The sequence below is a fragment of the Eublepharis macularius genome, chromosome 12 (assembly GCF_028583425.1).
Source record: "Eublepharis macularius isolate TG4126 chromosome 12, MPM_Emac_v1.0, whole genome shotgun sequence".
Lineage (NCBI taxonomy): Eukaryota > Metazoa > Chordata > Lepidosauria > Squamata > Eublepharidae > Eublepharis > Eublepharis macularius.
The window spans coordinates 49,014,577-49,037,479 of record NC_072801.1 but is presented as its reverse complement, the minus strand read 5'-3'; the positions used below and the strand labels follow the sequence as shown (position 1 = coordinate 49,037,479).

Here is a 22,903-nt window from a genome sequence, read left to right as displayed (position 1 = left end):
AAATTCAACAAGACCTGAATACTCTGGAGAAATGGGCAGCTGTGAATAGGATGCAATTCAACAAAGACAAGTGCACAATTCAACAAAGACAAGTGCATCTGGGCCACAAAAATGGGAAGCACAAATTCTGGATGGGGGATACATTTCTGGGCAGTAGTATATGTGAAAGGGATCTTGGGGTAAGAGTGGACTGTAAACTAAATATGAGCAGTCAGTGTGATGTGGTGGCAAAAAAGGCTAATTCAATCTTGGGTTGTATCAAAGGGGCCATAGCGTTGAAATCGCAGGAGGTCATAGCCCCTCTCTATACTGCCTTGGTCAGGCCACACCTGGAGTATTGTGTGCAGGTCTGGAGGCCTCACTTCAAAAAGGATGTGGACAAAATTGAGAGGGTGCAGAGGAGAGTGGTGAGAATGATCAGGGGTCTGAGCCCTATGAGGAAAGGCTGAGGGCCTTGGGAATGTTTAGTTTGGAGAAGAGGAGGTTGAGGGGGGACATGATTTCTCTCTTTAAATATTTGAAAGACTGTCATTTGGAGGAGGGCAAGGAGCTGTTCCAGTTGGCAGCAGAGGGTAGGACCCAAAGCAATGGGCTTAAATTACATGCACAAAGGTACCAGCTGGATATTAGGAAAAACTTTTTCACGGTCAGAGTAGTTCAAAAGTGGAATCAGCTGCCTAGGGAGGTGGTGAGCTCCCCTTCACTGGCAGTTTTCAAGAAGAGGCTGGATGAATACTTGTCAGAGATGCTTTAGGCTGATCCTGCACTGGGCAGGGGGTTGGAGTAGAATGTCTGTATGGCCCCTTCCAACTCTATGATTCTATGCCCAGAAATACTGGAAAAAGAGGGAAAATAGAAGCTTAGCCCAGATCTCATTCAGCTACAAAATCATCTTCCTAACCATCCCCCTTGCTATTAGGACACCTTAATAGCAACTGTAATGGAAAGCCTTCTGGGCAAACATTTTGACTGTAAAAGTTGTCCTGTCTTTTATATTTTGAACGTGCTCAAAATGATGTTCACAATCCAAATGTTTTGGGATTTCAAGAAAACCACTCCTCTCTTTGGAAATGATCGTAAATGGGAGCAGAGACATCTGATGTCATTGCTTTCTTGACTTTGTTCACCTGGAAAAGGAGAGAAATGGTACACTTGTATATGATTGATAGTCATTGACTAAATCCTGTGATACAAAGGATTTAAGGAGCCAAGTAGCCTGTTCTGCACATTATGCATAAATCTTGCAAAAGTAGATGCTTACCTTTATATCTCAGTGTATCCAGTGGGCTCAGAATATTCAGCTCAAATGGAATTGAAAAACATAAGTAATCTATTTTAGTGGAGTGTTTAAATGTGAAAAGGACCAACAAGTATTTATATGAATGTTCCATTTTGTAACTTTCCTGAATTCTAAATGATGTCTTTAAAGCACCCTTCAGCAACTCTGTGGTGGAAACAATAAAAATTTACGCATTTCTGCAGGCAACTAAGCAAAGAGAATTGAGGAAGTACTATGGTTTATTCTCAAGGTCTGCTGAAAAATCCCAAAATAAGGAGCCTTTTAAATCAACATCATGCCAACACCATTGGGCCCTTAAAGGAGAGCATCCACAGTCTACTCCAGAAACATCAGTTGCTATCAGCTGTAAACTTCCTGCTATGCTTCAGGTGAAGTTTTCAACTCCATCAGCTCCTTTGGAAACGTGACCATGACCAACAAAAAGAAAGTAATATCAGCCCTGTTGATAACTGGTGCTTTGGATCCTACGATGGGACCTTATTTTCTTGCATAAATATAACAGCAGTATAATGGATTATGCAGCCATAACCTTTTGAAACCAAGATGAGGGTAACGACCTCCAGTATAAACTCTAGATCAATACAATAGCTATCATGAAAGAGTGTAGTCTGGTACCACGTGTAGAACAGCTTTTTTCAGAGTTGAGTGGGTCACTTCACCTTTCCAACATGCCCATATGTGTGATCCAACTTAACCGTATACATCTGGGCCTACATCACAGCATTGTACCACTTACCTGTGCTTCTCCCCCACTGGTGTTTTAAACTCTACCCCATCCTTGGACAAGGTTGAGGAGCAGACCCAAGTTTCAAAATATAAGTGACCAACCATCGTATGTAATTTGATCCTGTTGATGGATTTATGGTAGCCCGGTATAGTGTGTTATTTTTGCCACCACTAGAGATGCTGTGAACTTAGCCATGAATGTGTGCAGCAGATGTTCATACCTTTTTGGACAGCGGCGATTATTTGTGAGCCAAGCCTCAGAGCACTCTGCCTCACCACCGACTGATTTGACCAAACCAGTTTTGTGGCTCTGAAGAAGCTGTGTTGGTGTATTGTTTCCGTGCAGCTGCTTTTGCATCTGTGTAGCAGGTGAAATTAATTCTCCCCCCAGGGTCATGGATAGTTGGGTCAAGTAATTAAAAGACACAATGAAGGGAACTATGACTCACATAAGGCTGTGCAAAAACATGCTTGATCATAATAATGTCAACAACATGGACTTACGATTAAAAGACACAAGGAAAGAAACTGTGGGCCAAGCTACACATGACGAATGGCACTTGAACAGCAAGTGTATTTCTCCCTGTTCACTTGCCCTCCACTCAATCCACTTGCCATTCAAGTGTCATTCGTCATGTGTAGCTTGGCCCTGTGACTCCCATAAAACTATGCAAAAACGTGCCTGAGCAAAATAATGTAATTAACCATAGACTTAGATGAACACCAAACAGTAAGACTTTTTTTTAAAAGTTTATTTATTGACTGAGTGACTTAGTCAATCTTTTTTTAAAACATCTAATTGCGAAAAAGTACACAGTGACAATAGTTCTGTGGGTGGGGATGGACTCCCATTGGTTTATGTGTGAAAGCAGATGGATGAAATACTGTGGATTTCCAAGCATTTGGAATGCAGGATGTTATATCGATGTTATATCTTCCGAATGCAGGATGTTATATCGAAGAAGACTATTCACACAGTCTATCTGCTCACCATCAGCTAACAGAATGTGAGTTGAGCCAGCAGACATTAAAGCATCTTTCCACACAACAACCTAAAATAAGTCTTTAGGAAATGTCATCAAATCAAAAATGATCTTTCAGAACCCAGAGAAATAACAAGAGAGTGAGACAGAACAGAACAGGACTGTAAAACTGGGTGATAGATCAACTTGAAGAAATGAACTCTTCTACTCAATCACATGAAAAACTCACACAGCCTCCTGTCCTCCTTCACTGTGCATATCTTCAAAATACTCCTTAAAGCTCAGACAAAGCTGCCACTTCCTGTTTTTTCTTACCTGATGAATCACAGTAGTCCCACTTGAAGTCTTCATCATAGTTGCTAGTCAGAGAGCACCAGAGCTTCCCAGAAGAGGTCCCATGAGATGTACATGATGAGTAGAACTTTCCATTGTAGACAAAAGGGAACATACACAGTCTGTGAGCATTTGCAGCTAGTCCTGGATGGGCAAGGGAGAAAAGAGAATGAGACAAAACAAGATTAAGAGAGAAAGTAATCTCTTTCATCGAGTATTTCCTGCAGCGTTCAGTTTTAAAACATGTATTTCCCGCTATTCTGTCTACTCTCCCTTAAGACATTAACAGCCAATATAGGGATGAGAATTCTGCTCCCATCAGAATCCAAGGCAGAATAGCATCTTCCAGAAGTTTCTGGGGCCTTTCCAGAATGGATCCAGCGGCTGAGGTCTTTCTAAATGAATCTCACTCTCTCCCAACGTATCTCAAATGAAAGGAAGAGGAAATGTTTTGCCTCAGAAGTTCTGATGCATTCGTTTTTAAAAAAATCAAACACCACACAAAGCAGAAAAGTGATTCCTTTAAGGTAAAGTAAAATAGGACACTGCCTGTATCTGACATTTAGCTAGATTCAGGGGTCTAGCAAAGTCATAGGTGGTTAGACAGCTAAATATCTGGCAATTAGAGGTGCAGAGGTTTTTTAAAAATAAAATTCCACATGGGACTGCTTTTCCATATCTGTGTTCTGATGAGACTGATTTTACACAAACATACATAGGATCCAATCCCATACCCCTTGTCCTGGTTGACATATGAGCACTGACTATGTGGCAGTCTCTAGGATCTTACTTGTGTCAGCACAATAACTCCACTTCTTGTCCCTGTCAAAGTTCTCTGTAGTGGCGCACCAGAACCTTTCGTTATCTTTATCTTCATTGATGCAGGTGTACAGTGTGAGTCCTTTGTGGATGAAGGGAAAGACACAGGCTTGGGCATAGGAGTTCCCTCCATACTCTGCTCAGATGATGACAACATGAGAAGGATATACTTTAGTTAAGTGGTCAAAAAGAGTTGAAAGCTCTGGAGACCTCCGGAGGTATCCTTGCAAACGAACAGTTTTACTTTTGAGGGGTTATAATAACAGACTCCCCTATCCCCCACACTGAGGCAGATTTTCCTGCTAAAATCCAAGTTTGCTTGCTATGGCTGAGCAGCCCCAAGTAGCATATCTCTGTTAGTGATTTTAAAGTTGTATAGTTGTGGTTGCAAAGTTCCTTATGTCCCACTCTGATTAGCAGCTATATTTTTGGCTTTTTTGCCCAGCCCAGATCTTGATATGGGAAAAGTAGGAGCCTTCTTCTTCCTTCTATGAAATGGCACTGGAGGATAAATAACTCTCAAAAGAAAAAATAATTTTATTGAACAGGCAGGGATGGAATATAGGCAGTCAGGATATGAAATTACTGAGGTAAAATGTGTTGGTATAACAGAATACTTTAGAAGTAATAGTTTACAATCCTTAAGAGTGAGACATCTCTTACCTTGAACAGAACACACCCTCCATTTACCATCCTCGTCATAGTTATCAGTGGTGGAACACCAAAGTTTCTCATCAGCAGATCCCTCCGTGGTGCATGCATTATATGATTTTCCTTCGAAAGTGAAGGGGAAACTGCAAGGAAAAGGTTCTGGGAAGGAAACAAATATTAGGAGGAAGAAATTAATAAAAGCTGTTTGTTTGTTTGTTTGCTTGCTTGCTTGCAAGCTGCAAATATTTATACACAACTTCAACCCCCCCCCAAACCACGCCCCAGCTTTAACACCCAATAAGAATCACCTAACTAGAAGCCCTTGTTCTAGTTATTGTAACTTACTTACAGCCTAATTATTGGTCTTTATTGTGCTGTTATGATTGGCTGCTGCTGGCACTAAACAACCAATGACAATGCAGACTTCAGGAGCCTTGTTTGTGATAGAAGCTCCACCAATAAATAGCTGTTATTCAACAAAAGCCCTCCTATAGCAAGGAGAAGAATTAGAGGCCTTGCTTGCATATGCTGGCGGGCCTGTGTTAAGGGATTTTTTTCTGGGGACCCCTCTCCTAAAATCCTACGTGAGCATTATTCAAGCTGAACACCCATGCAGGAGGCAAACTTGCCTCAGTGGCATTTTTCTTTCTCCCTCACTGCTGAGATTAGGAATGCCGGTCAGCTTGATCGCACAGTAAGCAAGGAAGTTCCTTTCAAATTGTAAACATTCTCTCATTTTGTTCCATAACTAAGATTTTAGCCTTGAGCGAGCTTCTTCACAGAAGCTGTATGGCTCCAGGATTTGAGGTGTTTGTATTATAGTGGGGTCTGACTGTCCACCATGGTTCAGCTGGGCCAGGCCAGAAGTCGCATTGGGGATGACAATTGTGCTCCCCATAAGTTCCCTCCTTCCCGATCTCACGCTGGCAATGTTAATTGGATTGACTGCCTAATATGAGTACTTCTGATTCCATCATTAAAGTATCAGATTCAAGTCTCCTGAGTTTAACTTCAGCTATTTCCCCCACTACATTGCACGTTCATGTCCATTTATGTGTATTATGTTTTTAAAACTTTTACATTGTTTTCAAACTTTTGGCACTCAGATTCCCTTTAAACTGATTGCAGCTTCTAAGCCATTGGCAGCTTCCTCCACAGTAGGAAAATACACAGAATCTGCCCATTCAGGTGCCTAAAGGCCAATGATCCCCCGATATATATCCACCAATGGGTTTCCTGGCACCCCTTTGTTTCTTTGACAATATGTCTCTCTCCCAAAGCAGAGCCAGCACTGGCTTTCTTCCACCTCCTTGATGCTGGAAGGTCCTTCTGAAGAACCCAGGAAGAATCACCTTTAAGACTGCAGGAAGCACCTTCTCAAGAAACCATGTTTTCCACTTTGAACACATTGAGTGTCCTGGACTACGTCAGACCAATGGTCTATCAAAGACAGCAGCACTCTGAAGACTGAGTTAGAAGTATTTTATATCATCTGCTACCTGATCCTTTTAACCAGAGATGCTTCTGCATATAAAACTAGCGTTGCAACATTAAGACATGTCTTCTCTATCATAGAAGAATGCTTAGTTTACACCCTCCCAGCATTTTGTGATTGGCCCTAACACCCTACGGTGTCCATTTTATATTGCCCTACATGGCAGCCATTTTGGGGTGATGCCCACTCTCAGTTCTCAAAATGCCAAAAATGCCCACAGGCTCAAGAATGTTAGGGATGCCTGTTCTAGGCAATCTATTGCTGGGTAAGTAATAATCAGTGGATTGGGGCAAGTTTCACCACTTGACTATTTATATTGGGCAACCTTCTGGCCCTACCACCTGTCCCCTGACCATAGTCAATTAAGCTGTGGGGGTGGAACGTGGAAGAAAGACATTGCTCAATATGTGACATCAATCCTGGGTGAAAATCCATTTTAAAAAATTTAAAACATAGTGATTGGTGAAATTCTTAAAGCATCATTCAACATGGTGACATCACTTCCAGATTTTAACCCAGAAATGACATGGCACATTATGTGATGTTGGTTCTCCCATGCCCCACCCCCAAAAGTTTCCTGGAGCTTCAGGCATGGGCCTGGCAACCCTAATTGGGGCACTAATCCAACTAACATTAGGCCTAGGACAAGGAAAGGATGGGAAGAGCTGCTGCAGCAAAAAAAAGCTCTTGTATGTTCCCTGCCTCTCTGCAGTCTGCAGTAATCATAGATAGTAGAAAAGCTATTCTGAAGACAATGCTAAACTTATAGCACTGGCAGTAAGTGCCCATGGTTCAGCCTGCAGCATGATTTTTTGTTCTCATTAATCTCACGCCTTCCCTCTCCAGGTTTCCACCGCCATATAGCGGTGAAAAAGTAAATGGCTGTTAAAAAAAAAAGGAGAGCCCAAACAGCCTCAGAATACCTCTGTGGGGGGAAGAGGGGCTCCTGCCCCCTTCAAGCCATTTCCCCCCTGTCAAAATGGCATGGGAGGAGTCCCCCTCCCCCCAGTTTTACTGTCCCACGTGGACAGAATACTCTACATAGAGCAGAAAAAATAGGGAATCCTCTCCGTGCCATTTTGACAAAGGAAAGCAGTTTGAACAGGATGGAGGACCCCCCCCCACTTCCTCCCCACCTGGAGGCACTCTGAGGCCGTTTGCGCTCTCCTTTGTTTTTTTCACAGCTATTCCCCCAAACCTCTGTGTACCTGCAGGGAACTCAAGTTGGGTTTGGAGAACCCAGACCCAACTCTTTAAAAACCTGCACCTTTTGCTTGACCCTAAGAAAACCAATGACACCGACATACTTGAATGCAGATAGAGAAAAATCTCCACCACCACCAACACTGCTCAGGATAGTTGGCCATACCATTCCTAAAGTACACTTTATCTGTCCTTGTTGTCTTGTTTTCTCTTACCTGATGGATTACAGTTTGCCCTCTTAGGGATCACATCATGATTCCTAGTGAGAGAACACCAGAGTGTTCCATTCTGTGATCCATCTGTTGCACAAGATGAATAGGACCTGCGATTGTAGATAAATGGGAAGACACATGGCCCCTTTGGAGCTTTATCGAGTCCTGTAAGAGAGAAGGAAAGGGAGGAACATCTCTTGTAATGATCATGCTTCTTCAGTACTGTCACAGAAACCATGAGTGTAAGGTGACTGTTTAAATTGGCGTTGCACCAGAAAATCTTCATCTACATTTCAGCTTAAAAATAAAAATGGCATGGGAGGTGTTGCTCCTTAACAGGAGGTGCTGGTGTCCATGCTTACTGAATTGGTTGCCACAAATGAGAAACGGCTTTGAAGTCCAAGAGCAGAGGTTGGATGCAGAATATTGAAACAAGCATAGAGACAGAAATCCATCCATCCTTGATGGATCGTTTGGGTTGTTCCAGTGCCAGCAAAAAAAAAAAGTGGCACAATATGGTGGGTGGGGTCAGCCACAATCGGTGGTTCACACTGTATTTTTGCAAGTAGAGAGCTAATAGCTACATCAAAGGATCATTTAATCACAACTGAAAACTGGAATTGACTTTTCTAGACATGTACCCCAATTACATTATCCTTTGGAAGCCTCAGTAAACAACCAGGCCACAGTAAGATGAGACCTGTAGGCCACCACTTGGCCATCCCTGATATCCAACACATGAAGAAAAAAAGGAGGGAAGAATAAGGGCTCTGTATGTTCACTGCATAGAGTTTTTGCTAGAGCAATTTCACTCTGCATAGCCCATCTTAAGGGCTGGATATTCACAAGCAATGGAGAACAGAATTCAATCTTTAGAGAAATTTAAAAGCTTCCTTCTCTGTGAAATGGCCATTTCTTCTATTATGAGTTAAGTGATACATGATTTAGTCTTTTGGTACTTTTTTTCCTACTTCCATTATAGAATTGCCAAGTACCCTGTGAGGGGGACCTGGCACTTACTGGTTAAGATGTTCTGGAAGTGACATCATCATGCCTGGTGGGTGCTAGCCTCTGCATGCTGGCCCAGAAGGGTTTTTTGTCTCCTGGGCCCATTCCCCGGGCTATTTCCCTCTGCCGGCCAGATGAGTATCAGTGTGGGGTGGAGCCTGGGAACAGAAGATCCCCCACCCCCACTGGCAGCCCTATGCCTGACCTTTGAGCATTGCCTGCTGAAACAGAAGCCCGAGTCATCATACTTGTATCAGCACAGTAGCTCCACTTCTTATCCTTATCATGGTTCCCTGTGGTTGCACACCAGAATCTCCCATTCTCATCACTTTCATTGGTGCAAGTGTAGAATGTCCGGTTCTTGTAGATAAAAGGGAAGACACAGGCCTGTCCTCTGGAGTTCCCTTCATACTCTACAGTGATGGGGGGGGGGAATACATAATTTAGCTGAAATTTGTTGAAAAAGAAAGAGAAGTTAAAATCTTGGGCTTCCTGGACTAGATGAGGACAAAGGAAGAATTGTTCTTGCAACACTAATCAAACAAATTAGTGTTTTTTCTTTAAGCCCAGGCCATACTCCATAACCAAGTTTTGATGATGCTGGAGATAAATGTGTGTGTTTCTCAGCCACGTTTTCTTCAAGAATGTCTATCACAGTCTTTATTTACAACTTTTTAAATTTAGACATCATCATATGTGCTCACAAAATTGTCAGGCAGCACAGCTACATGCATAATGCATGATGTTGTGATGTCTGTTTGTGTCTTTAATTTAAACACATTTAGAAATTTACTAAATATAAAGGCCTATCCCAAAGCACAGTCAATATTCCAAATATGTCCTGCATTGTTTCTCACATTTAGGAATGAGTGGAAAGTTTATCAGCCTGATAGTTCTTCTGGTGCCTCAATGTTTGGCTTTATGTTCTTGAGAAGCAAGTGGCAGAAAGAACAGTGACAGTAAAGAATGATTCAGTAGATATGTGTGTGACAGGATAGCCCATTTTCATGATAAATAAGATCATCCATTCTGACTGGGGTATCTGCATGGATGCTAGATGGGCAACAGAAAAGCTTTGCTTGCGTCCATTCTAATGAAGACAGGACTGTCTGAAGGGAGGACAGAAGTTTATAGTTCATTGACAGAACATTTGGTTTGCATGCAGATAGTCCCAAGTTCAATCCTCAGCATCTCCAGGTTAAAAGGATCAGGAGAGCTAAAGACCTTGCCCTGACACCATTGAGAGCTACTGCCCATCAGGGTACACCTTACTGAACTTGGTAGAGCAATGGTTTGATTCAGTATAAGGCTTCTTCATGTGTCAACTATTTCAGAAGATGTGTCTCCAGTGCCCAGATGTGGCATTTGCAAGCAGATTCTTGACACCACCAGATCTCTTACCTTGAAGAGAACATGCCTTCCATTTTTTGTCCTTGTCATAGTTGGCTGTGGTGGCGCACCATAGTTGCCCATCAGGAGCTCCTTCTTTTGTGCATGAAGAATAGGATTTCCCCTTGAAAATAAAGGAAAAGTGGCACGGGCGGAGTTCTAAGAGAAATCACAAGGAAGGGTGTACAAGTATTGAAAAAATGTAATAGAATTGTGGAAAAGTTGTAGTAAGGCGTGGGAAGAATGAAGGTCCAGATGCAATTTTGTTCTAGTAGAAACCCTTAGCCAAACAAATTGGGGTCACCAATACCCATATTGTTACCCAAGTGTGACAGATACTTTTTCTGGTAGAAGAGAAAGACGTATTGTGGCATAGGTGCTGAAATAATCAAACCCACATTTGCTGAAATTATTATGAAATTGGGAAACATGGCTTCTAATTTTTGGATGCATCTTGTCTTATTAACACTTCCTGGAGTGATGCTGGGCTGGTAATCTAGAATTCTAAACCTGGTAACCAAAGTCAATCACACAAAATAATCTTGCCCTAGCCACCTGGTCTTTCCCTATCAATAACCTTCTTGAAGTAATCAGTAAAGCTCAAACAGGTTTAATCTCCAATTTTTTTTATTCTTTTCCATACCTGAGGGATCACAGTATGTCCAATTTGACTTATAGTTCTGGCTGAGAGAACACCAGAGCTTCCCAGTGGTATCCCCTTTGGTCGTACAAGATGTATAGGAGTTGCCTTCATAGGTGAAAGGGAAAATACAAGGCCCTCTTTTATTTGCATGTTGTCCTAGAAGGGGGTAGTAGGAAAAGAGGGAAAGAAATGAGTTCTTCATAACAAATTGTGCTTTCCTAATCCTGTCTTTGCCCTGACCTGGATAGCCCAAGCAAGCCCGTTACTGTCAGATCTCAGAAGCTAAGCAGAGTCCACCTTGGCTAGTAATTAAGTGTGAAACCTCTTCTGTCCTATAGGGCATTAAAGACTATCACAATTGGGGAGAAGAGACAGAATGGCATATGTTTGTATTGTCAGTAACATTTATCCAAGAAAGACTGAATGGGGTAGGTGGAGGTGGGTTGTACCTTTCAAGGAACGTAAGAACCCTTCTGAATTAGACCAATGGTCTATCTAGTCCAGCATCACACTCCCCAGTAGTTGACTAGATACCCCACTGAGTAGCTGAGGGCACAGACACCAAAGCCTTCCCCTGCTGCTGTCTTCCAGCAACTGGTGTTCAGAAGGAGATACGCTGTCTCCAAACAGGGAAGTTCCATTTAACCTTCATGGCAAACAGCCATGGAAAGATCTATCCTCCATGAATTTGTCTAATCCCTTTTTAAAGTCATCTGGTAGATATCACTCCATCTTTGGAAGGGAATTCCATAATTTAATTATGCATTGTGTACAGAAGTACTTCTTTTTCCTGTCCTGAATCTGTTGTGCATCAGCCTTATTGGATGTCTTGAGTTTAAGTATTTTGGAAGAGGGTGAAAAGTTCTACCTAGGCAATTTTTCCATACTATGCATAATGTATGTACCTCTATCATTTCTTTGCTTAGAGACATGATAGATACCATGCATAATGTAGGTACCTCTATCATGTCTCTTTTTTTCTAAACTAGTTAGGATTTTTGCCCCAATGTCAACACTTCACAGTATTCTGGTGTGAACTGTTTGGATTGGCCTATGCCAGCAGGCAGTGTGTGTGTGTGATCTGTAGTCTTCAGAAGACAGACTTTTCCATTTCCATAACAGGGTACTCATTTTCTATTCAAAAAAGAGAATTTCTAGCTATCTGGGAAAGAAAGTTCAGAGACATCTCTGCCTGATACAAAGCATCCCACTGAGTTTGTTTCTCTTCCTCTTTACAGCTATGAAAGTCTGGGTGTGGTCAGAAGCATGAGCCAAAGGTAAGAGCTCTTAGCCTATGGCTCATAGCTGTGGCCATGAGTCAACTGCCCAGCAGGTTTAGAAACAACCCTGAATGTTGCATATGGAATATGTTTATTTTCACTTGGAATATTTGTTAAAATTATATTTTCTGCTTTTTTAAAATCCTTTTTTGGCACCCTATGGAGACCAAAGCAATGTATAAATGCCTAAAATAGATCTCACACAAGTACAGGATATGTTCATCTCATATGGACAGAGGCATGTGCTAAGAGCCAGTTTGGTGTAGTGGTTAAGAGCAGCGGGACTCTAATCTGGAGAACCGGGTTTGATTCCCCTCTCTTCCACTTGAAGCCATCTGGGAGGCCTTGGGTCAGTCACAGCTCTCTCAGCCCCACCCACCTCACAGGGTGATTGTTGTGGAGATAATAACATACTTTGTAAACTGCTCTGAGTGGGCATTAAGTTGTCCTGAAGGGTGGTATATAAATCGAATATTATTATTATGTTACTAAGTACTAGCGGACCACTGGTATATCTAGGCCAATAGTGTCTACTCTTGACTAGGCCTACATCTCCATGGAGTTTCTAAGGATTGCTATTTGAGCTTGTTCAGCTTCAAATGCCAGGGACTGAAATGGCATATTAGTTGTGCTAGGCCATTGTGCTCTACCACTAAGCTCTTCCCTTTCCATCTCTTTATATACTTTTCTCTACAGTCCTTATTCCCAATTTCTATTTAAAAACCAGTCATGAACCAAACGATACCTTACTCTCCCTGGCATACACAATAATGCAACACTTTAGTTGGCCAAACTATGCACATCCCCTCCATTGTCTTACTGGTATCAGCACAGTAGCTCCATTCCCCATCGTTATCATAGTCTCCCGTTGCTGAGCACCAGAACTTTCCAGATTGAGTATCTTCAGTGGTGCAGGTGTAGAATATCCGGTTCTTGTAGATGAAGGGGAATACACAAGGTCGCCAATAATCTAGAAGCAAACAGAAGGAAAGGCTGCATATACCCTTTGGTGCAAACATTTGGAAGGGTATTTGATGTTAAATGCATTCTCCTGTACTCTTAGGAGTTCCGTGGTTCCTGATTCCCCCCCCCCATTGCTACATATCAATTACTTTAAATGTGCCAGGTGTTGTATTTCTAGATTGGAAGAAGGATTTAGTGTTGGATCATATCAGCTCTTATGCTGGCAAAAGTGGGAGGAGGGGCCCTTTTTGAATATCCAAAAGCACATGCTAGGTATCACAGGACCAGCATGGACAAAAGACACAGTGGATAGGAGCTGTAGGGAGAATGGACATCAAACACATAAACACATGAAGCTATCTTATACTGAATCAGATTATTGGTCCATCAAGGTCAGTATTGTCTACTCAGTCTAGCAGTGGCTGTCCAAGGTCTTAAGTTTCATATCATCTACTACCAAGTTCTTTTTTAATGGAGATGTCAGAGATTGAACTTGGAACTGTCAACATGCCAAGCAAATGCTCTGCTACTAAGCCACAGCTCCTCCCTAACTCACATTGCATGAATCAGAGTAGAAAAACTGATAAAATATTAACTCTTAGTATTTAGATAAACATCACCTATTATCATATATGTCAGCGTTACTGTGGTTGCTAGCAGCCCACTCCTTTGTTAAGTTAATGGCTCAAAACAGTAGGCTCAGAATGGTAGGTCCCACAACAGGTGCTATTAGGGTTTTCAACTTTGCACTGGGAAATTCCTGGAGATTTGGATGTGAACCCTGGGGACAGTGGGGTGTGGGGAGGGGTATAATGCCCTCAGCACTGTATAATGCCAATACAGCCCAGCCTACTCTCTGAAGCAGCCATTTTTCTCAGGGGAACTGATCTCTCTAGCCCGGAGATCATTTGTAATTCCGGGAGCATGTCAGGCCCCACCTGGAAGTTGGAGACCCTAGGTGCTATAATTGTTAAGAAATGATAGCTCTGCCATCTGTCCATTAGAGCTTGGAGAGTGCAACCCTATCACAGCTGAGGAAAGAAGGCACATATGTGCATGAGCAAAGAAAGGCTAATTCTGCACATGTTGGATAATGCACTTTCAATGCACTTTATCAATTGTTTGAGGTGGATTTTTTGTTCCACACACGGAAAAATCCGTTCCAAATGATCTATAAAGAGAATTGGAAGCGCATTATCCAACGTGTATGGAATCACTCAAAGAGCAGTTGGCTGAATCTCTTTGAGAGTGTGGGATCTCTCTCACTTTGGGCATTTGATGTGGATTAGCAGATCTGCTGCCCCATAGAAGATCCTCTTTATCACCACTGTGCTCTGCTTGCATTTTTGTACAGAAAGCGAATGCTACAAAAACACCACCAGTCTCCAGCATTCTCTCCTCCAAAGGGAACCAACCAGGGTAAAGCATTATCCTAAAACTTCTCACTGCTGTGGAAGTGGGGAGGGGTCACCACAGACCAGCAGTGAAAGATCTCTCTGATTGATTCCAATCCTTTTAATGATTTCATCTTTACCACTTCCCCTATGCTGGCTTTCTAACAGAAACACCTTTCTCTGTGTATCTCTGCAAGCACGTGTTGGTGAGACGAGATTATCAATTTGAAGGCAAAACTTCCTGTTAGAGATATGGAAAGGGGAACCAGAGAAAGGGAAAGAATGAGAGATCAGTTTCTACCTCTGCCGTTCTTATGCATCCACAAGTGTCCATTGTTCTTTGGTATGTAAGTACATGCCAAAGTGCTCTCAGATAGGCCTGAGTGGAGCACATCCTTCACGTCTATTCCCTTTCCCTCTCATGAAATAGGAAAGCAAATGCAATGAATAAACAGTGTTTATTCCCCCTGTCCTGCTTCAGAGACAGGTTGGTTAGTGCCTTGTTCTGATCATATGATGCAGAGAGAGAGCTGGTGTGGTGTAGCAGTTAAGAGGGTCAACTCCGAGCCAAGCTACAAGTGACTTTTTTCACGTGAAGAACACTTGATCGTTTTCACAAGTTTTCCTGGGAACTGAAGTCCCAGTGTCCTTCTCCTCTCTGTTAGAATTGCTGCCTGAAGAGCCAGAGAAAGCCAGCGGCAGCAGCAGCTTTTGCAAATCGTTCCTTCAGTCACAAGCCTGCTCTCAACGATCTTTGAGGGCGGGCAGCTGCAACTTTCTCCCTGGGCGTCCTGCTCTGCTTCACTGACATGTCAGCTTTCTCCAGAGCACCTCCCCAGGAGCAAGATGCCCAGGGAGAAAGCTGCAGCTGCCCACCCCCAAAGATTGTTGAGAACAGGCTTGTGACTGGAGGAATGATTTGCAAACGCTGCTGCTGCCGCCGGCTTTCTCTGGCTCTTCAGGCAGCGATTCTAACAGAGAGGGGAAGGACACTGGGACTTCAGTTCCCAGAAAAACTAGCTAAAACAATCAATTGTTCTTCACGTGAAAAAAGTCAGTTGTAGCTTGGCTCTCAGGGCCAAGCTACACATGACGAATGACACTTGAACAGCAAGTGTATTTCTCCCTGTTCACTTGCCTTCCACTCAATCCACTTGCCATTCAAGTGTCATTCGTCATGTGTAGCTTGGCCCTCAGACTAGGATCTGGAAGACGCTACTCTGCTGTGGGTGCTCACTGGGTGATCTTAGGCCAGGACACATTCTTAGCCTAATCAACCTCACAGGGTTGCTGTGAGGATTAAAGGGAGAAGAAGAGAATGATGAAAACCTCTTTGGGTCCCAATTGAGAAGAAAGGCAGGGTATAAGGGAAGTTAATTAAATAACAGTGAAATCAAATTATGTCAGTTTTCAACACAGGCTGGTTGTAAGAGACTGCTGATTTTCTGTTCCTGTGCCATCACAAACCCATTTTCTCAGTCTTTCGGGAAGATTTGTAACTTTTAAAAAATGATTTTGAAAGATAGGAGGCAAAGGAGTGCTTAATAATCACATAGTTAGCAGTCACAGTGTACCACAGCTTCCCGTTAGCTCTTCCCTTCTTGGAATAAGAGGAAAAGCACTTGTGATTGCACAAACATAGATGTTTTGCTGTTAAGACAAATGTGAAAATATGTACTCCATGAGCATTTAGACACACAATTTTCTTTCCCCAGTCAAGCCCAACAGGAACTGATTCTGTGAATTTACGGGGCAAGCCTACTATACTCAGCATCAATTGACTGGAAACAGGAGCATCACTAACCTCCTCAACTCATTTTGAAACATGATTCTTTTTAAAAAGGTAGGGGGTGTATAATTGAATGTGTGAAGCATAGAAGAAGCGGAGAGAGAGGTTACTGAAGCAGCAGCTGATTCAAGGACCAGAATGAACATTGGATGCTTTGGAAATGCAGGGGGAAGTCAGGCTTGAGCTTCAGAACTCAGGAGACAGAAAATAGAAGAAGCCCTAAATTGTGTGTGTGCATTTCTAGAGAATGCACACAGTATATTAAAAAGACTAACAGGTTAATTATAACACAACTCCTTTTTGTTAGCAGACTAACATGGCTGTTCTTCTGGAATTGTGTTCACCCTGAAGAAAAAAATGCTCCACAACCCCAGTGCTAAAGTTTTGTTTCCATGCAGCCTTAGGGCCCAAACAGCTGACATGAAGATCATGTATCCCATTCCCTCTAGGAAATGCATCTTTCAGGCTTGGGCAGCCATGATTTGCCTTGGGGCCATGCAGAAAGGGAACTTAACCCTTGAACCTTCACCCTGTTTTGCTATTCAGAACCAGACTCCCTATTAGTATTTTAAATGGGGAAAACTTGCTTTTAAATGACATATTATTTCTCCTTCAAATTGCTAATTGCAGAGTGGGTGAAACCGAGTGCAGGCTGAAGGAACGCCTTCCCCCCTCCCCTTTTCCCTGCATGACCCTAAGGCCAACTGAGACTGCATCAGCCCCCGTTTTATGGACAAAATAAGACACAACTTATTCTTCACTTGTGTTGGGGCCCTTGGAATCCAATGTTTTATGATTAGGCCTTTTTTGCACAGGAGATTTTTGCTGCGTTGTGCAAAAAAAAACCCTTTTGGGGTTTTCTTCTGAATTCAGGACAATTAACTCCCTAAGGCTCAGTCAGTTTCACCTCTCCTTCTAGGAGGCAAAGAGGAAATTAACAAACCCTCTGAGGAGCTATGCCCCAGGCTCTGTAGAGAGGGGAAACTGACAAAGCCTTCTGATCTCTTTTGAAACTCAGCTTCCAGCTGACATTGTATTTCCCTTCATGTGCACAAGAGCTTAGCTCTTAGATGGAGCTTTTTGTCATTGTCCTGATCTTTTAAACTGTAAATACAAGGGATTGAACCGAGAAAGCGCTACATGCAAAGCAGATGTTTTACCTCTCAGCTACAGTACCACCTTGGGATGTGGGCTCCTTACAGACCTACATTACACTGTTGGGAGAGGGGGGAGTGAGAAGGATTCTTCTTGCAGCTTGCTAGCAACAGCTTAATTCCATCTGGGCTAAGTTTGTCTTCCTCTCCTTGCAAGTAATAGAAAGCTTGGCTGTGGTTAGAGGCAAAAATCAAAAGGCATCAAAAGGCTTATGGCTTGCAGCTGGTGCCCTTGAAGAAATTTCTGTCAAATCATCCCAACCATCATAAAACAATTTTTTGCTTTGTTTGTTTGGTTTATTTATACTGTATTTATTTTCCTTCGTCTGAGTTGCCTTTGGATCTCTTTGAGAAGAAGGATATAAATATTAAAATTAATCAATCAATCATGGGTAATAAAAAAATTCCAGTAAATAAATCAATGCATCTCACCAGTGTCATTACAGTACTTCCGTTTAGGATTCTTGTCATAGTCGTGAGTCGTGGCGCACCACAGTTTCCCATCAGCACTTCCATCCCTGGTGCAATTGGGGTAGCTTGTTTTATTGTAAATAAATGGCAAGGCACACGGAAGGGAGACTGAGAGAGAGAACAAAAGTATGGTGACAGGAGTTTCCCCATGCAAAGACTTCCCGGTGTGTTCATTTTCTTTTTTAAAAATTATTGATATAAGCATGTGCAAGAAATAAAAAAGGGCAAGTGCTGTGATGTCACTGATGATACCAATGACGCCAGCACTCTCACTTGAAAATCCTCATCATTTAAGGCACACACAGAACAAAATAAACTGACTCCACAACTATAAAAATGCAAAGAGAGGGCAGACGTGCAGAAGAATCATACCTATACTGATTCCAGTGTTTGGGGATCAACTGCTAAGAAAATCAGGAACAAGTCAAGTGTGAAGAGCTCCTAGTATAACTATCTAAGATCTTGTCTCCAAAGAACCTAAGTCAGTCCCCAAAGTGCCACAACAGGTCTTAGGTTTCAGCTGCTGACAATTCAACTCCATTGCATACTTCAGTCGAATTTTTATGGCATAACTGGTATAACTTTCATAAAACAATCCTAGGAGTTAAAGTTTGATTAGAGAGATGACAGATCTCTGCTGAAGATCCATCAGCTCCATGCAGAACTACAGTTCCTGGGGGGAAATGCGTGAAAAATGTTTATGTGTACATTGTAGGCAAGTTCAGTATCTATCTAGAAACATAAATCAGTTTCGAACCACTTTTATTGTCATGGCTTACCCTTCAAGAAAGTCTGAAAAGTTTTATGAAAGTGCTGAGCATTATTTCTTAAAGATCTCTTATCTTAATGAAGTTACTTTAATTTGCAGATCTTCTGCTGGAGAAACCCATGATAGTAAACATTTTTAGTATCTGCAGTATCTCTACACAAGACATCTTACCCGGGGACATGCAAGTGACTAACTTTCTGTGTGGTCTTATATTCAAGTGTACTCTGTCTCCCTAGCAGTGCATGTGTATCCACAATGGGAAAACAAGTGTAAGATCATTCACTTGATCCTACTCGTGCAAGATGTCTTGTGTAGACAGACTCTGAATCCCTTGCCTAAGATCTATGCATTCTGATTGAAATGAAGCCATGCACGCTAATTCTGTTTGCAAAAGTTCTTTGAGCACCTACGCTGGATATTTTTATGAATGTCAATCAAACTGTTATCCCATCCTTAATCCCAGAAGCTCACACAGAAGCATATATTCTTCTTCTTTCTTCTGTCTTACAACTCTGCCAATAGATTAGGCTAAGGGAATACGACTGAATCAGGTCATCCAGTGAGCTTCATTGGTGAGTGAGGATTTGAACACAGGCATCCCCCAGTCAAGCACTCTCACCACTATACCACACTGGCTAATATGTGATACACACACAGTAATTACAGGATAAGGAGAGAATATCTGGAAAGAGTGCTAATGTTTTGTCAAAAATTCCATCCATTTATTTGGATTAAAGTAATACATTCCAGTGAGGGTCTAATAAAGTTGTTATTCTAAACTGCCCTTTTCCTCAGAGAATAAATCATACACAATAGTTCATAAAAGCTATGGCCAGCTGTATGAGATTCATTTACAGCAGACATCAATGGAAAGACCACATAAGTCAAAGCAGAAATTATACCAAGCAGTGGTCCTTACCTACATCAGTTGTACTTGTAAGCAATGGTAAGAGAGCCCAAATGGACATGAGGAATGACATAGTGGAGGCCATCTCTTCTGAGGAACTCATGTATAAGGAATGCACATCTCATACTTTTTATACAGTCCCTTTATCCACTTCCTCCCACATCTACAGACCTGTGATATCTTCAATTTGCCAGAACTACATATCTAATTCTGATCTTAGCCTGTAAGTATAGATCAAAAAATCTGTACAGTGGTGCCAAGTACAGAAAGGGGAGCTACATTTACAAACCTGGGGGAACACCTAGGTTTGCAGAAAAAAAACAAAAATTAAGAGGAGGGGTTAAAACGCCAGGAAACTGGAACTCTATAATAATAAATAATAACATGAAATATATATACCACCCTTCAAAACAACTTAACACCCACACAAAGCGGTTTATAAAGTATGTGATTATTATCACCACACCAATCACCCTGTGAGGTGAGTGGGGCTGAGAGAGAGCCGAGAGAACTGTGACTGACCCAAGGTCACCCAGCTGGCTTCAAGAGGAGTGGGGAATCAAACCTGGTTCTCCCAATTAGAGTCCCAGGACTCTTAACCTCTACACCAAACTGGCTCTCTAAAAATGGCAAACAAGATCTTACAACACTACATTGCAAGATCGCAGTAGCAAACTAGCCAGAGGTAGACTGAGGCAGAAGAGCCACAGACAATTTCTACTCTAAACCGTCTCCATCAGCGGGTAGGGTGATTTGAAGAGGAAAATGCATTTCACTTGCTTTCAGCTCCAAGCTAAGGGCTGATCAATGGTGTCTAGGGGTGGGAGGCTTGGAGCAGAAAGTGCACCCTAGTTTGGGGGCTTGGAGAGGAAGGCACTTCAAGAATGAGGCAGTGGTCCATCTAGTCCAGCATCCTGTTTCACATACAGTTGTTATAGTCTGAGGTCACTCAGTGAATCTCACAGCGGAATGGGGATTTGAACCCAAGCATCCCAGAGCCTAGGTTGACACTAACCACTATAAGCACTGTTGACTCAAAAATGCCCCCGGAAAAATGTGAATAAGAGGTATATGTATAAGGGGAATGAATGAAAATCAATGCACAGTATTGTAAAATTAGGCTTCTTTTTGGTTCGTATGAACTTGCCTAGCATTTCTAATGTTTCCATGAGAAACACAGTGTGTGAGTTTAAATCATCTGGTAAAAAGTATAGTTGGATTTGAACTGGGAAAAGTTAAATTCAAAATTATATTTCTGACATGGACTGGCTTTTACATCCAGGCTTTCCTGAGATCGGTCCAGTGCTTTAGAATGGTTTACAAAAAATGGTTGTGGACTTGCCATATTTGGAAAGGCATGTATGAATTTCTGCAGATTGTGAGAGGGAAGCAGGTAGGAATGAGCCAGGGCTTGGCTCTCATGACTTTTTTAATATGCCCAGGATAATGTTACTTGCTATTTTGGGGTCAAGAAGGAATTTTCCCCAGGCCAGACTGGCAAGGGATCCTGGAGGCTTTTTGTCTTCCTCTAGGCATAGAGCATGGGTACCTGGGGAAATTGGGGTGGGGGGTAGCTTTGCGTTTCCTTCATTGTGCAGGGGGTTGGACTAGATGTCCTTTGTGATCATTCCAGCTCTATGTTTTTATGTAAAGCAGTCAATTTCAGAGAGCATTTGGTGTAGAGTTTCAGCAACTTTGGCTGTGCTTGGTCTAATCCTAGGTCTCTGTTAATCCTGAGGGGTTTTTTTTAAAAAAATGTGCGTTTTAAATTCTGAGATATTTTTTAATTTGTAGGTTGTGTATTTTAATCTGTGTTTTAATCTTTTTAATAGAACTGTTTATAATTTGTATCCTCACAACCTGGTTGCTGTGTTGTTCATAGGGTTCTCAGAGTTTGGGGGAGGATGTGATCTCACTTCCAAGTGCCATGCTAAGCTGTCACCTCTAGTTTTTGCTGGCTTTACCATAAAGACGAGGGGAAATTCCTTGACTATTACTATGCGGAGGCCATTTTTTCTCCACTCCTCAATTATTTTGGAAATTAGGGCTGAGCCAGGGAATTATCTATCTCAGACAAGTAAACAGGGGGCATAATCATTAGCCATCTTGCATCTGAGGAGATGAGAGACATGTTTTAGATAAATAAAATCCCCCCAACTCAACATTAACAGCAATTTTAGTAGTTCAATGCTACCGATTAACCACAAAGATAAGGCAGGATGTTCTGCAAAATGAGTTATGTAGAAGCATTATTTTGTTTTTAGAAGGATGCCAAAAGAAAAAATTCAGCCATGCCTCCAGGAAGCTTTAGCTGCTCACAGAGGGAGCCGTACATTGCCCTCCTGGAAGGAGGGAAGACAGAGCAGCTTTCCCGGGCATCCAGGGCTTTTCTGGATGCCTCTTGAGGCGGCTCCGCACACCCAGCTTCAGTTTTGTTCAATGCTCGGAGGGGAAAGACGTGCCTTTCCACTCTCCCGAGCACTGGGGCGGTGGCAGACGGCTGCGGTGGTGGCTGGACCAGGCAGCAGAAAACCTTGGCGGCAATCGGCAGAGGTGGCAGGGCTCGGCGGCAATCGGCTGCAACTGCAGGCATCCTTCTCAGGGGCCATAACTTGTACCCCGCCCATTTGCCTCTGGCTGCTGGTTCTAACTGTTGTGAGGGTTAAGAGTGCAAGACTCTGCACTGGAAAGCTGGGTTTGATTCCCCACTCCTCCACTTGAGGCCAGCTGGGTGACCTTGGGCTAGTCTCAGTTCTCTGGGACTCGCTCAGCCCCACCCATCCACAGAGTTTGCATCTTTGGGAGCTGTATGCCCCAGAGTGGGTTTGGGCGGCCATTTTGTGCTTCTGGGGAGGCAACCATTTTGGAAGCCTGAAATAGGGGTGTGTGCCGACAAGTGAGGGATGGACAACTTGGTGCTAGCATCACTGTTTGTTAGCTAGGTGGCATCATGAAGAATCTCATAAATACTCTAATGGGATATCTAGATCCTCGTTGGCCCGTTTCAATATTAATATTAATCTTTTTCAAAGAGTCACAGTCAAACAGCAATCATGTTGCAAGAACACAGAAGTAACAACAACACACTTTCCACAGCCACCTAATGAAGAAACTTCATGTCAAGTCTTATTTCCTCTAATACCATTGTGATACAAGTGCTTTTTGGACTTTCTTCATTGTTGGACTCATGTTTGATTGTTGGATATGCTCTGTAGACAAATTCTGTTATATGCGGCTAGTCATGCACTTTAAAATTTCCATGTGCAATATGATTACTCTTTGAGTACTAGCACCTTAACTATTTGCATCCTGTGTTTCCAGTATGTATATCCTTCACCAATTTGCAATAGCACTTTAAGAATTTACTCACTTTGGGTACAGAGACCTTATATGACAGACATAGAACTATACATT

The 22,903-nt window shown here is 42.4% G+C and overlaps 1 protein-coding gene across 1 annotated transcript in view; it reads right to left on the bottom strand.

The window, feature by feature from the left end:
• LOC129339120 (fibronectin-like) overlaps positions 1 to 22,098 on the bottom strand; it is a 39,736-nt gene extending 17,638 nt beyond the window's left edge. Inside the window, exons 1-9 of the mRNA XM_054993725.1 lie at positions 21,948 to 22,098; positions 12,863 to 13,012; positions 10,763 to 10,918; positions 10,132 to 10,278; positions 8,979 to 9,143; positions 7,726 to 7,887; positions 4,825 to 4,971; positions 4,133 to 4,243; positions 3,325 to 3,486 (exon numbers count right to left, since the gene is read on the bottom strand). Of these exons, the coding sequence (XP_054849700.1) occupies positions 3,325 to 3,486; positions 4,133 to 4,243; positions 4,825 to 4,971; positions 7,726 to 7,887; positions 8,979 to 9,143; positions 10,132 to 10,278; positions 10,763 to 10,918; positions 12,863 to 13,012; positions 21,948 to 22,098 (1,351 nt within the window). The remainder of the gene's footprint in view (positions 1 to 3,324; positions 3,487 to 4,132; positions 4,244 to 4,824; positions 4,972 to 7,725; positions 7,888 to 8,978; positions 9,144 to 10,131; positions 10,279 to 10,762; positions 10,919 to 12,862; positions 13,013 to 21,947) is intronic.
• Between the last annotated feature and the right edge of the window lie 805 nt (positions 22,099 to 22,903).